Consider the following 12,062-nt stretch of genomic DNA (forward strand, 5'->3'; position numbering starts at 1 on the left):
TTTTTGGGGATTCATGCAACACATATGATTTCAATCCTTAGTTCATTGCGCGGGGTGGCAATCCTGGCCGTCAGTTACAAAGCTGCTGGCTCCTTTGTTTCCGTTTTTGTCGCTCAGTTGTTGCTGTGCGCGCTCCCACGTTCGAGGCTAACGGTGAATTCCGCTTTGCGCCTTGATTCGCATTTCGCCACCCCCGTTACCCATTCGCCCGCAACCGAATATCCTGCTACTCCTGCTCTTGTTGTTGTTGTTGTTTTCTATATGCCTTGAATTTTCGGAACAACAATTACAGGGGTTACATTAGTGAATTTTCCCGTTAGCCGTGTGTCCCAAAGCCAGTGCTCAAGTTTAAATTGTGAAAGGCAGAGAAAGGAAAAGAGTGGCGTCACACGAAAGAAAATTTTCTTTGGCGTCGTCGAGGTGTTTGTGCCTTAGTGTGTGTGTATGTGTGTGTGCGAATGTGTTGTGGTTGGTGTGGCATAAGATAAATAATACAATGCAGCACTCAGTTAGCAACAAATTCTCTCTTCTCTGCAGCAGCAGCAACAACAACGGCAGCAACACCAACAATCGCAACGCAACGCACAAAAGCATGCTACGGTAAATTGCATTTGGCGTCTGTCAAGGACAAAACAAAGCGCTGTTTGTGTGAGTCCGACCACAACAACAATAGCAACAACAGCATGTGGTACAAATAACGGAACTGCAAAGTATCAACAGCAAAAGAAGCAAGTAGAAAGCCAGATAGGAAAGCAAAACAAAAGACAGGAACAAATCGCACACGAGGGCCAAAACGGACACAAAACGGAGGCTGCGACAAGAAGAAAGCGAAGAATCGAAGAAAATAAGGGAGAGGCACACACTCCCCGCACCTCCTCCCCTCACCAGCCCCGTAGGACATTTGGCGCCAGTCCGAGCAGCAACTGCGACAGCGGCGTCGACTGAGGCAGCGTCAGCGGCTGAGAAAGATGTGGCTCCGTCCCTCTCCCTCGCACACAAACGCGCTGCAGTGTCTCCTGCTCTCCTTGTTCCTCCTTTTGGGGCTGCTGCCAGCGAACGTAAGTGCCCTTCATTTCATCAATGTTGCAAGCACTCAAACTAGCATAATAACCGAAAAACAACGAAATGTTATGCTGTAGTTAATTTTTAAGCGCATTTTACACATGTAAATTGTCAAGGTGATAAAAATCGCTTGTGAATTCATTTAAAACAAGACACTATACGTTTCACTGCATGCTTTTGGGAACCTTTGTATGTGCGAGCAATTTAAACTTTGGTTTTCAACACTGTAATATTTTGATTAAATACAATTATTGTGCGCTTGTTGCAATTTGGGCCCACGAAACGCCTTAAAAAAAGATAACAGCTAATCTTTGTAAAAAGTTTTTTAAATAAACGCAAGCGCATCCATGTTGCATGCACATTTGAATTTTAAATTGATTGCGATTGCTTTCCCAACGGTAATAAATGCATAGCACACAAACATAAATATGAGCACAAGAACAAGGGCGCAGTACAGTGGTCGCTCGCTATACAAAAACACCACAAAAATAACAAGCTGTTGTTTATATTCTTTATTTATTGGCAATGACAATTTCAAAGGTGTATCGACAAAAAGTGGAATACATTATTTTTTATCATAAAAAATGTGCAAATATTTCTCATGATTAAACGAATAATATATGCAATGTCTTGTTCCATTTTCCCAGGTGTCTGCCAGATTTTGCGAGGGCTGCACTCAGGGCTGTTGCACCCAGGGCTGCTGTCCGCCGTACCAGGGCGGGCCACGCCCCCTTCCGCCCTCCTCGGACTCGCATGTTCTCAATCTGTTCTTCGCCACCCACTGGTTTTTCTGGTGAGTAGTGTTGACCCGGAGAAACTCCTCCTTTTGGAAACTTCTCTGTCTATCTAACTTATCTATTCGAAATTGTAAAATAATAGGAATCTTTCGGAGACAGTGATTCTTTTAATTGCGCAAAGTAGAAGTGATTTATTTAGCTACTGCGATGGTCACGGTCATCATGAATTGCACTGTTTTTGTTTTTGTGTTTGGGGATTCCCCGGAGGTCGTCTGCAAGGCCGTTCAATGAGGCGGGTTTTTGGGGCGTTGGAATGGTGGGATGGATTGGATGGCGTGGGTTTTCAGTGTGCTCTGGCCGGACTTCCAGCTGATTGGCATTGTGTGCCATGCGAGAGATATTATTATTATTGGCAGAAAAGGTGGCGCCCAGCGACGGGGTTGCGTCAAGTCAAATGTCGAGTCAAGTCGAGAGGCTTATGCAAGCTGTACCCCCGTGCTATGCCACCACTACCATCAGTGCGACCAGCACATAGTACCGACCACCTCCCTTGGGGGCTGTGGAAATGGCAATGCCAACTAATGAGACACAAACGGAACCCGCACACCGCCACCCAGCTCATATAATCCCATCTCTTGGCCATCGAAAAGGCAAACAAATTTCAGTCGGAATTCGATTACGGGAACAGCAGGACACGGATCCGGATCCGTATCCGCACCCACATCCGCATCCACTACTCCAATGGGCTTCTTCATTCAGTCGCGCCAGCTGCAAACCGAGCAGTGAATAACGATCCTCACTTTGATATTACAAAGATTGATTGAAAATCTATATTCTTATTGCAGGTGCGTGGTTGTGGCCATCATCTTGGCCATCCTGTGTGCCTACTCACTATGGAAGAAGCGGCGGACACTATGCGGCTGGGGATTCAATGAGCACCACACCCAATCCGAGGGCGATTCCGCCGGCTCCTGCTATGCACCACCACAATATAGTCGCTGCAACTCGTTTCACCATCCGCCGCCGCCATATACGGAGGTAATGTAATCATATACATGACCGGAATCGATTCGCTTAACAATTTCCATCTTCTCAGGTGACCTCCAAGCCGGATCTGTATCCACTTGTCTTCACCTGCAACAGCGATTCGGGCAATGGCAAGGGCAACGGCAGCTCCAGCTACCTGATGGTGCAGTACTTCCGGAACTACATCGTCCGTCCGGCTGCCGGGGGATCCCTGAGTGCGGCCAGCACCGTCGACTCCCTAAGCTCCAGCTTCATTTGCAATGCGAATGAGGCGAATACCCTGGTGCCACCACCATACTCACGGGCAGCCAGTCCGGAGTTAGGACTGCATCATTATGTGGCCCATGCCCATGCGCATGCCAATGCTAATGTCAATGCCAATGCAAATGCCCATGGACACGGGAATGGCCATCTGAGATCTGTGGAACAACAGGCGCCATCGCATCAGGTGCCAAATGCTCCGCTGGCATCTGTGCACTACGCCATGCCGAGATCGGCATCCCAGCTGGTGGAAACGGATGCCTATCAGCCGAGACTGATGCCCGCCCAGACGCAGGCCCAGCATTATGCCACCGTGGCACTGGGCAGTGCACCGGGCGGAGCAGCGCTCTACAGCACGCGGCTGCATGCATCTCACGAGGAGGGAGTTGGCGTGGGCGTTGGTGTGGGCTACCTTCAGTCCCAGAGTGATCAGCACTTCCGGTATATGGCGAATAGCAGCAGCAGTCTCAGCGACATCTTTGTGAACAACAGCTGTGTGGCAGGTGGGTATTGTGATAAGGAATTTCCTATTAAAATACTTATTTATTGTTATATGATTTCTTGCAGGAATGCTACCCGAAAGCGGAGGAGCTGGTGGTGCCTTCCATGGCGCGGAAAGTGGATCGGCAACACAGGCTGCCTCCCTGAATAGCCTGGCAATGGGCGGCTTGGGAGGATCGGTAACGGGTGCCGCAGGCACATCGGGAGGATCTGGCACACCGGTGATATACAGCAATGGCTGCATCCAACCGAACCCGCTGCATAGTCTGGAGAACTGCTGCCAGCCATCGGCTCAGGTGTCCGGCGTGAGTAGTCTGGCCAACATTGGAACACCGGGCTCGCCGCCTCAGGCCACCAGTCCGACGGGCGAGGTGCGTGAGATTCTCGACCAGATCCGCCAGCTGCAGGCGGGCGTTAGCTACGAGCAGCTACTGCTGAACGGAACTGGCGCCAAGCCCCGGCTGCAGCATACGCTATCGACGCCCTCGAACTCCCAGCAGGTGTTGCAGCCCATCCTAACCACATCCGCATCCATTTCGGGCGGCACCAGTGGGCGGAGTAAAAAGTTCTTCACCTCCGGCAGCAAAACGCAACCCAATAAGGCTCTGTACATACCCATGGCCGCCATCGGAGGTTCCGGATCGGGCGCACAGCGTTGTGTGCTCAAGAGCCCGGTGAGCAGTGTCGTCAGCGGTGCCAGCTTCTTTGTGAATCGTGGACGAGTTGCACGCAAGGGTTGGATCACCCGATCGGCACCCACAACGCCGGGCAGTGCCCTGCCGCCCAATCGCCTCGGGGATGATAGTCCGCTGCTGCTTAACGAGCACGATGAGGATGCCATTGACGATGATGAAGATGAGGAACAGGAGGTGGTCGATCGCCAGCGGAATCATCAGGAGACCCAGCGGGGTCATGAGGATACCGACAGCGAAACAGAGGCGGAGGCCAGGAATCATCGTCGCCAGCATCGCCATCATCGTGGTCATCGTGGCCATCGGCGCGGACAACTTGAATAATAGTGGGCGTGGTCGTTGGAATCGCCAGTGTCATTTAGTAGTTGTTGTTGTAGCTCAAGGTTCTCCTTTAGAAATAAGCTTTTAAACGAAAATGGAGAAATGTTTGGGAGCCGGCGGCACGCTTCTTAGTCTGAAGAATCCTGAAGAAAAGAAACGATAGTAGATAAGTTCCGTTTGTAGTATTAACAAGTTCTGTAAGATTTCTATAGTGCGACACACTTAATAACTGTGGATGAAATTTATCCTTTCTGGTCATTGGAATAATACGAGTATGCATCATTATCGTGTGTTTTTTTTTTGTACAAGGCAGGGAAATTTTATTTAATTTATAAGTCTGCTTACATAAAAACGCAGGTCCTTGAAGAAATAATCTTATTTAGAGGATAGAATATAATTTTTTATGATTTTAATAGAGTGTATTGTTTACTATTTATTGTTCTGATTGGAAATATGTGTATTATTTGAGGTAATCTATTATTTTCGTAATAATATTTGAAAAACGAAAACTTAGGCAGTCGAGTATAGTAATTGTAAGAATTTAAAACTAAGGCTAAAAATGTTTTGTGAAATTTTAAACTGAAAGAACGGCATAGAAGACAGATCGTTTTGCATTATCTCCAAGAGTTTTTAAACAATAGTTCAATAAAACTAACCACAATATGTTCTTCAAACAGTATTATTAACAAACCATAGCAAAAGTTTATAATTGTTTATGCCCACAAGATATCTAATTTCAATTGAGGATTTGAAATGTCTGTTCGTTGAGCTTCCGTGAATAGATAAACAATTTAAATATACATATAGCTGTCCTTAGGTTCAAATAGTCTAGCAATTGCGAGATTTAACATTTAAGTTTTGTAAAAGTTGCGAAGGTTTCATACCATTTGAATTACACACCTACACATTCCAATATTCAATTGTTTGCCCCAGTGTTTTAGCAATCAATTCAAAACGAAACGAATTTTATATTATTTTCATTTAAGGTTTGCTTAGGAACTTTGAAAAGAACGAAGAACGATTGCACAAAAGATTTAAATCAATTTAGGCTAATGTGGTAAAAAAAATTGAAACAAAAAAACGCATAAAAACCAAAAAGAGCAAAATTAAAAAGATTGAAGGAAACGAGATTTTGTCGAGTTTTTGTAAGTAAAGTAGCGAATAAGGAATACGTTCACACACAAACAATGCAAACGGATCACGTACAGATATAGGATACTTCAGTTCGAGGAGATACTTTTAAACAGCTTACAGATATGCGATATGCAAATATGCAAAGTGCGCGGGCATTCGGTTTGGAAATTAGGTCAGGTGCACTAGAAGGAAATCTAAAATTAATTGTGTATTCTAAACATAAATTTACCAAATGAGACTAAGGGGTCAAGATCCGGGGGCTAAACAAAATAAAAAAAAAAATGGAATAGTTTGAATGCAGCAGTGCCTTTTCAACTAATTAAACCACAACCAAAAAAAAAAAAGCGCAGAGATACGCAAATCGAAATCACTGATAAAATGGAACCAGAAGTTAAAAAGCTAATGCTCTAATGCATCCCCAACCATACAGAAACAGACAAACCGATTAATTAAAACAATCCAATGAACACGGCAATATTTATAAATCTGCTTAAGCGTTAGATATAATGATACTATATGCGAGTATATATGTATGTATATATACCCATAAATGTGTGCGTGACAATTACTTTATGTGAATTTTACAATTCATTGAGATTTATCCTAGATGGTTTCGTTGGGTCTCTTCTTTTTTTTTTTTGCTTATTTCGACACGATCCAGTTCGAGTATCTGTGCTTCATTACATATAACTATATAATTAAACAATTAATTAATAAACTAGCATAGCAAAACTGATGGCGTTCAATCTCCAATAAATCTTAAAAAAAAAAAAGCAAGTGAATTGTTTTAAAAGTCGGTTAACGAAAACCAAACAAATGAAACGAAAACCGAAAGAGAACTAAGAAATCAATTTAAGTCAAATATACAAAGATGAGAAATAAAAACAATAAATGAAAAAATTCAACTAAACGTGTGTGTGTGTTTCTCTATGATTCGAGTTATTATCATCATTAACAATATCAATATATCATATCAATAATTATATCTCCCCCAGGGCTTGAACTTTGAACTTGAAATCGATGAGATTTAGCAAAGCTGCAAACAACAAACGGTATGGGTACTATATATAGATGGAATCCTAATCTAAATACAATAGTAATGCTTGACCATAATCTGCCATCGACTGCGAAAGAAATGATAAGCTGACTAGATTTCTAAATTCGTACGCAATATTAATCAGCTTGGACAGTCATATATAAAATCGTAAAGAGTGCTTAGGGACCAAAACCGGAAAATTACAGTTGCAGCACACTGATCCTTTAAATGAGCTACTCCATGGTTATGGAAAGATGTCATATAACATTCTTGGATTATCCCAGATCTTAACTACAAAAAATCATAATGATCAAACAATATTTTTTAATATGAGAATTTTCTGTAAGTTAATATTCTTACTAACGAACGGAAGCATCTTGCTATGAAAGTAGTTTCTTTTAGGGATTAGTATATTATATATTGCATATTCCACTAGCCTCATCAGACCACCAATGTAACCCACTGGGTGTAGGGCACCAGGCGGCCTAAGTAGTCAACTTCAAAGAGCGGCTAGTGAGATCCGCAAGTAGTTTGCGCCCAGACCTCGACCAAAATGGACACCTTGCTGGCTGGCTGGACGCAGTCCGGGGATTATCTGCAGGATAAATGGACATTGCTGCTGGACACCGTTGGTGAGGAGTCGTGGCGCCTGTGGGTGGTGGGCAGCACAGTGGTCATTTTCATCGTATACTGGCTCTATGCGGGCATCTTCACCCTGATGGACATTACGAATCGTCCGCGTTTCCTGCGCAAATACAAGATCCAGCCGGGTCAGAATGAGCCAGTGAATCTGGCCAAGTTGTGGCATGCCGTCAAGGTGGTGCTGTTCAATCTGACGGTGGTTAACTTTCTGGTCAGCTGGGTGGTGTACGAGTTCGTTTACAAATCGGAGAATAGCCAGGATATCCGGGTGCTGCCCACATTTAAGCGATCCCTGCGCGATTTGGTCGTGTTTGTGGTGCTGGAGGAGATCATGTTCTACTATGCCCACCGACTGCTGCATCACAGATCGGTGTATAAGTATGTTCACAAGAAGCATCACGAGTGGACGGCTCCCATTGCGGCCATTACACTGTATGCCCATCCGGTGGAGCATGTGTTGGCCAATCTGTTGCCGGTGGCCACGTCCATTGCCATCCTGGGCACCCATGTCGCCCTGGCCTACGTGATCTTTGCCCTGGCCATCATCAATTCGATGAGCGATCATACGGGCTACAGTTTCCCATGGTCGGCGGGTTCGGTGCGGTTCCACGACTATCACCATGCCAAGTGGGTATCCTGCCTATCCTTGCCATCCGTTGTACCTTCATAGCGAATCTCCTCCTCCTCATCCTTCCAGGTTCAACTACAATTACGGTGTGCTCGGTTTTCTGGACAAGCTGCATGGCACATATCGCGCTCCCGCAGAACAAAAGGCTCCTTCGCAAAGGATTAAGAAGATCAAAAAGAAGTCCAAGTAGCTCAATTGATTCAATAACTCGTTCTTTTTATACTAGTTTTTTATTGCTTAAATATAACAAGAAATTATTATATTTTTGGGATAAAAAAAGGAATTTTTATTGTGTATAATCTTACATAGAAATTGTATTACTTCTAATTGTTCATTAATTGAAAGTTACTATCATAAGCCATAGTGATTGAGCACATTCTTGACTTGTATTTGACTTATACAAAATACACTTAAAAATGAAATAGCACAAACTAAAGCCTTAAAAATATTACAACATTTTAATTCAATTAACAATAAAAGCTCTTCCAAACCCATTTGGGTAGCTAGCCAATTTTGCAACCTTACGCTTAATCACCGATTAAGTGTTTAAAGCTTAAATTCCGATTAGGTTGGTGCCATCTCGGAACTGCTCTATGGATCGTGTTGTGCACCTGTTCCAAAAGCACTCTTATCGCCAAGACCCCCCCCCCCCCCCCATAACCATTGTGAACCGTTGATAAATGGGGGAATCAAATGATAGCGCCGAAGAAAAAGGCGGGAATTACTAGAGATATGGATTTATTGAGTGTCGCGGAGTAGGGCGCCGTCATCCAAGCCGGCGATCCATTCGCAGATCCGTTTAAAGAACTCGACATCCACCAGCTCGATAATGCGCACGTTCTCCGGATACTTTTCGCGCTCCCGCAAATGATCGAGAACCATCTGGCCGCGAGTGTGGGTGCCCCGCAGATCCACGGTGGCGTGCCAGGTGTTGTGCCTCCGGATCAAGTGATCCTCGAATAGCCAAACGGCCACGGCAATGGCATCGCATGGATTCCACGTATCGATCCCGTACTGCTCGATCATTGGCAGCCACTGGGCGGCTTCCACCTGGTTGAGCATGGTAATTGCTGGATGTCCGGCTTCCTTGGCCCTTGCGGCGAAATCCTTCAGGCGCCAGTTCTGCAGAAGAAGAGGGATTAGGTTCGGGAATACCATAGAGTATTTCAACTGCTGGGGAAATGCTAGAGCCCGAAACAGAACCCAGGATATGTTTAACTCACAATGTGTATATTGAATCTCTCCGGGAGGCAGGCCTCCCACGGCAGTATGGTGATGGGACAGCGTGTCCTCAGCAGCACCGTGTGCGCCGCCTCCGGATCCGAGTGAAAGTTGAACTCCGCCGAACGCGAGGAGTTGCCCACGCCCTGATAGTTGCCGCCCATAATGAACAGATCACGAAAGTTATTCCCAAACTCCGGACCGTACATCGTATAGCCCAGGGCAAGATTCGTCAGCGGGCCCACGGCAAATATGGTGATCTGTTTGGGCCTGGAACGGCAGAGATCATGGATGGCTGTCACTGCGTGCTCCGCCTGCACGATGTCCTCCAACTGAAGAGCGCAGTCGTCGGTGAGACAGTCACCGAATCCGTCGCGGCCATGGAAATACTTTTTTTCATCCTCCAGAGAGGGAATGAGGGCATCTACGGCGCCCAGGTATATGGGAATCTGGAATTGATAAACAATGGTCAAATGCAAATGCAAAAAGCGAAATAATTTCAAAAAGAAAGAAAAATTCAAAAATATTTCTATTCAAATATTCGAATAGTTTTTGCGACAATGAATGGCGTTTTGGAATTTCCCAACGGTGTGAAATCAACATTTTAAGCAATCGGAACAAGAAAAACGTTAAAAATGTCACGTAATATTAAACGCCAAGCAATGCTAATTATTATTTTTATATAAGCTAATGTGGCGTTGTTTTTAATTCTTAAAAAAAAAATATATAATCCAATTCGCACATGTTCATAAATAAATATTTGTACAATACTGATTTGTTTAAATATTTGCACACACGACACTTAAACAAAAGATGTTCACATTGTATTGGCTTGCGTTTTTGATTGTAAAGTTTTAAATATATTAAGTAGGCAAGAACTAATATGTGGTTTGTCACAAAGAATTCAAAAAAAAAAAACATTTACACACCTGATATTGAGATTTCTAGGCAATATTATGTTATTTTAAAATAAAAACCACAAATCACTTGCGAATCGAATATCGAATTTTTCTCTCTGTGCACTTGAGTTTATTTATATTTACATCTGTGCGCTTGCAGGCATCCAGAATCCGTCGCATATTGCGTGCCGCATTCTCCCTGCTGGTATTGCCGCATCCCATTGTGGTGATGGCCAGCAGATGAATCCCATGGCTCTTAGCCGCATGCAGAAGCAGGAGCAGTGCCCAGGCATCGTCGCTACCCCCATCACAGTCGAGGATCGCGTATCTGGGCGATGGTGCTGCTGCTACTCCTTCACCGCCTCCTCCTCTGCCGTTTTCCACTATGCGTCCGTCCGCCATCGCCGGCAATTGTTGAATGTGCCCGAACAGCGGACTACGGACTACCCATATAGTATGCACATACGGCAATCATCTGGTCGCCTCCGCCGCCGGACTTCGTCTATCGGCTCGCCTCGGTTATGAGTGTGCCTCTGGCTCTGGTTATGGTTCTGGGGCATGGGTATGGGCATGGGTATTACCAGAGCACCATATCACGGAATTTCATAACGCTCGTTCTCCGACTCAACTCAACTAAACTCAACTAAACTAAACTAAACTGAGCAGCTGACATGTGCGGTGGGCGATAGCGATACTCGGTGGTATGTCACCATGTGTGCAATTCAATTCATATCTGTGCTGTATTTCACGTTCGCGCCCAGCGAGAACGGGACAAACGGATAAGATGTGTGGGAATACTGTCACCCATCTGGTCGGCCATCGAATGCCCTTTCCTTAAGCAGATGTTACCCGTTGGGCGGTCGGAGTTTCCTTGATTACCGTTAAAAGGAAATATAAATCGATGGGATATATGGTGTTTTATTTATCATAAATTGGCTAATAATGATCATACGACGAAAATAATGACAGTTTTATATAGATTTTTACCAATGCTTTAGATTTAGAAAATAAACACTTTGGGTAATTTTTTTACATTTTTTTAAGGGGTAGATTTCATCAAAATTTGCCAAAAATTGGCTAAAAATTACAATTCCTGTTTTTGAATGCAGTTCGATTGGAAATACGAACTCAACGAGGTATTACATTTCATATTTGGGCTATTATCTTAAATATTTTTTATCAAAACAACGATTATGTCTTTCACAAAAATCAGAGAAACGATTTTAGGCAAAAAATTCAATATTAAAGTTCACTTTTTTGAGTATAACTTGACTAAAAATGGTCACACAGCAAAAAAGATTACCATTTTATGCTCCTTTTTGGCCATTCTAATCATCCCTATCATTTTTTGAAAAGTTTGGAAAAATTTATTTTTTGGTGAATTTTTCCATTTTTTGTAAGGGGTATCATCATAAAAAATTGCTAAAAATTGGAAAAAATTAAAATTCCCAAATTTGAATGCAATTCGATAGGGAATTGAATTGCGAACTCAACGAGGTATGCCACTCCATATTTGGACGAATATTTTGAATGTTATGGCTAAAAAACTGATTAGTTTTGGCCAAAAAATCCGAAAAGCCAAGAATTCGATTTTTACTACTGCTATTTTCTTCATAACTTGGCTTAAAATGCGCACATTGGTTAATAAATAACTGTTTTATGTAGCTAATTACCACTTCTAAAGATTTGGATCACTTTTTTCAGGATTTTCATGTATTGATTTTTTGGTAAGTTTTTGTTTGTTTTTTGTAAGAGGTAACAAAAATTGCAAAAAATTAAAATTTCTAAATTTTCCCATTTATGTTATGGCAAAACATGTGTTTTTTTGCTAAAAAAAAAAACGGGAAACTAACTTTTGTCAAAAATAGATATTTGAACAGATTGAACAGATATCTAATGAAA

At 43.4% G+C, this 12,062-nt stretch overlaps 3 protein-coding genes across 7 annotated transcripts; 2 read left to right on the plus strand and 1 right to left on the minus strand.

Moving 5' to 3' along the window:
- Window positions 1-107: 107 nt before the first annotated feature.
- On the plus strand, window positions 108-6,641 carry CG15760 (uncharacterized protein). 3 transcript variants are annotated; one of them, NM_132681.2, is made up of 7 exons: window positions 108-153; window positions 541-1,058; window positions 1,710-1,855; window positions 2,645-2,837; window positions 2,896-2,988; window positions 3,505-3,589; window positions 3,654-4,884. In NM_132681.2, the coding sequence occupies exons 2-7, from the start codon at window positions 969-971 to the stop codon at window positions 4,601-4,603; spliced, it is 1,557 nt and encodes a 518-aa protein (NP_572909.1). In that variant the 5' UTR covers window positions 108-153; window positions 541-968; the 3' UTR covers window positions 4,604-4,884. The 3 variants fall into 3 exon arrangements, with proteins under 3 accessions (NP_572909.1, NP_001259527.1, NP_001285221.1); NM_001272598.1 differs by having other exon boundaries at window positions 538-1,058; window positions 2,896-3,589; window positions 3,654-6,641; NM_001298292.1 differs by having other exon boundaries at window positions 538-1,058; window positions 2,896-3,589.
- A 661-nt stretch (window positions 6,642-7,302) lies between these two features.
- CG11162 (uncharacterized protein) lies at window positions 7,303-8,291 on the plus strand. Its single transcript, NM_132682.2, has 2 exons — window positions 7,303-8,039; window positions 8,110-8,291. The coding sequence occupies exons 1-2, from the start codon at window positions 7,324-7,326 to the stop codon at window positions 8,228-8,230; spliced, it is 837 nt and encodes a 278-aa protein (NP_572910.1). The 5' UTR covers window positions 7,303-7,323; the 3' UTR covers window positions 8,231-8,291.
- Window positions 8,292-8,307: 16 nt separating this feature from the next.
- Window positions 8,308-10,909, minus strand: CG12177 (uncharacterized protein). 3 transcript variants are annotated; one of them, NM_132683.2, is made up of 3 exons: window positions 10,305-10,807; window positions 9,264-9,710; window positions 8,308-9,162 (listed from the first exon to the last, which is right to left on the minus strand). In NM_132683.2, exons 1-3 carry the CDS (start codon window positions 10,560-10,562, stop codon window positions 8,779-8,781), a joined length of 1,089 nt encoding a protein of 362 aa, NP_572911.1. In that variant the 5' UTR covers window positions 10,563-10,807; the 3' UTR covers window positions 8,308-8,778. The 3 variants fall into 3 exon arrangements, with proteins under 3 accessions (NP_572911.1, NP_001285223.1, NP_001285222.1); NM_001298294.1 differs by having other exon boundaries at window positions 8,706-9,162; window positions 10,305-10,909; NM_001298293.1 differs by having other exon boundaries at window positions 8,706-9,162; window positions 10,305-10,610.
- Between the last annotated feature and the right edge of the window lie 1,153 nt (window positions 10,910-12,062).

The sequence above is a fragment of the Drosophila melanogaster genome, chromosome X (genome assembly GCF_000001215.4).
Source record: "Drosophila melanogaster chromosome X".
In the NCBI taxonomy this organism is placed as follows: domain Eukaryota; kingdom Metazoa; phylum Arthropoda; class Insecta; order Diptera; family Drosophilidae; genus Drosophila; species Drosophila melanogaster.

What these genes read in the sequence shown, in the direction of transcription:
- CG15760 (NM_001272598.1), top strand. Translation starts at nt 969, where the DNA reads ATGTGGCTCCGTCCCTCTCCCTCGCACACAAACGCGCTGCAGTGTCTC. An exon ending in GCCACCCACTGGTTTTTCTG is followed by an intron (nt 1,856 to 2,644) that starts GTGAGTAGTGTT and finishes TTCTTATTGCAG; the next exon opens with GTGCGTGGTTGTGGCCATCA. An exon ending in GAACAACAGCTGTGTGGCAG is followed by an intron (nt 3,590 to 3,653) that starts GTGGGTATTGTG and finishes GATTTCTTGCAG; the next exon opens with GAATGCTACCCGAAAGCGGA.
- CG11162 (NM_132682.2), top strand. Translation starts at nt 7,324, where the DNA reads ATGGACACCTTGCTGGCTGGCTGGACGCAGTCCGGGGATTATCTGCAG. An exon ending in CACGACTATCACCATGCCAA is followed by an intron (nt 8,040 to 8,109) that starts GTGGGTATCCTG and finishes TCATCCTTCCAG; the next exon opens with GTTCAACTACAATTACGGTG.
- CG12177 (NM_132683.2), bottom strand. Translation starts at nt 10,562, where the DNA reads ATGGCGGACGGACGCATAGTGGAAAACGGCAGAGGAGGAGGCGGTGAA. An exon ending in ATGCCTGCAAGCGCACAGAT is followed by an intron (nt 9,711 to 10,304) that starts GTAAATATAAAT and finishes TATCAATTCCAG; the next exon opens with ATTCCCATATACCTGGGCGC. An exon ending in AGAGATTCAATATACACATT is followed by an intron (nt 9,163 to 9,263) that starts GTGAGTTAAACA and finishes CTTCTTCTGCAG; the next exon opens with AACTGGCGCCTGAAGGATTT.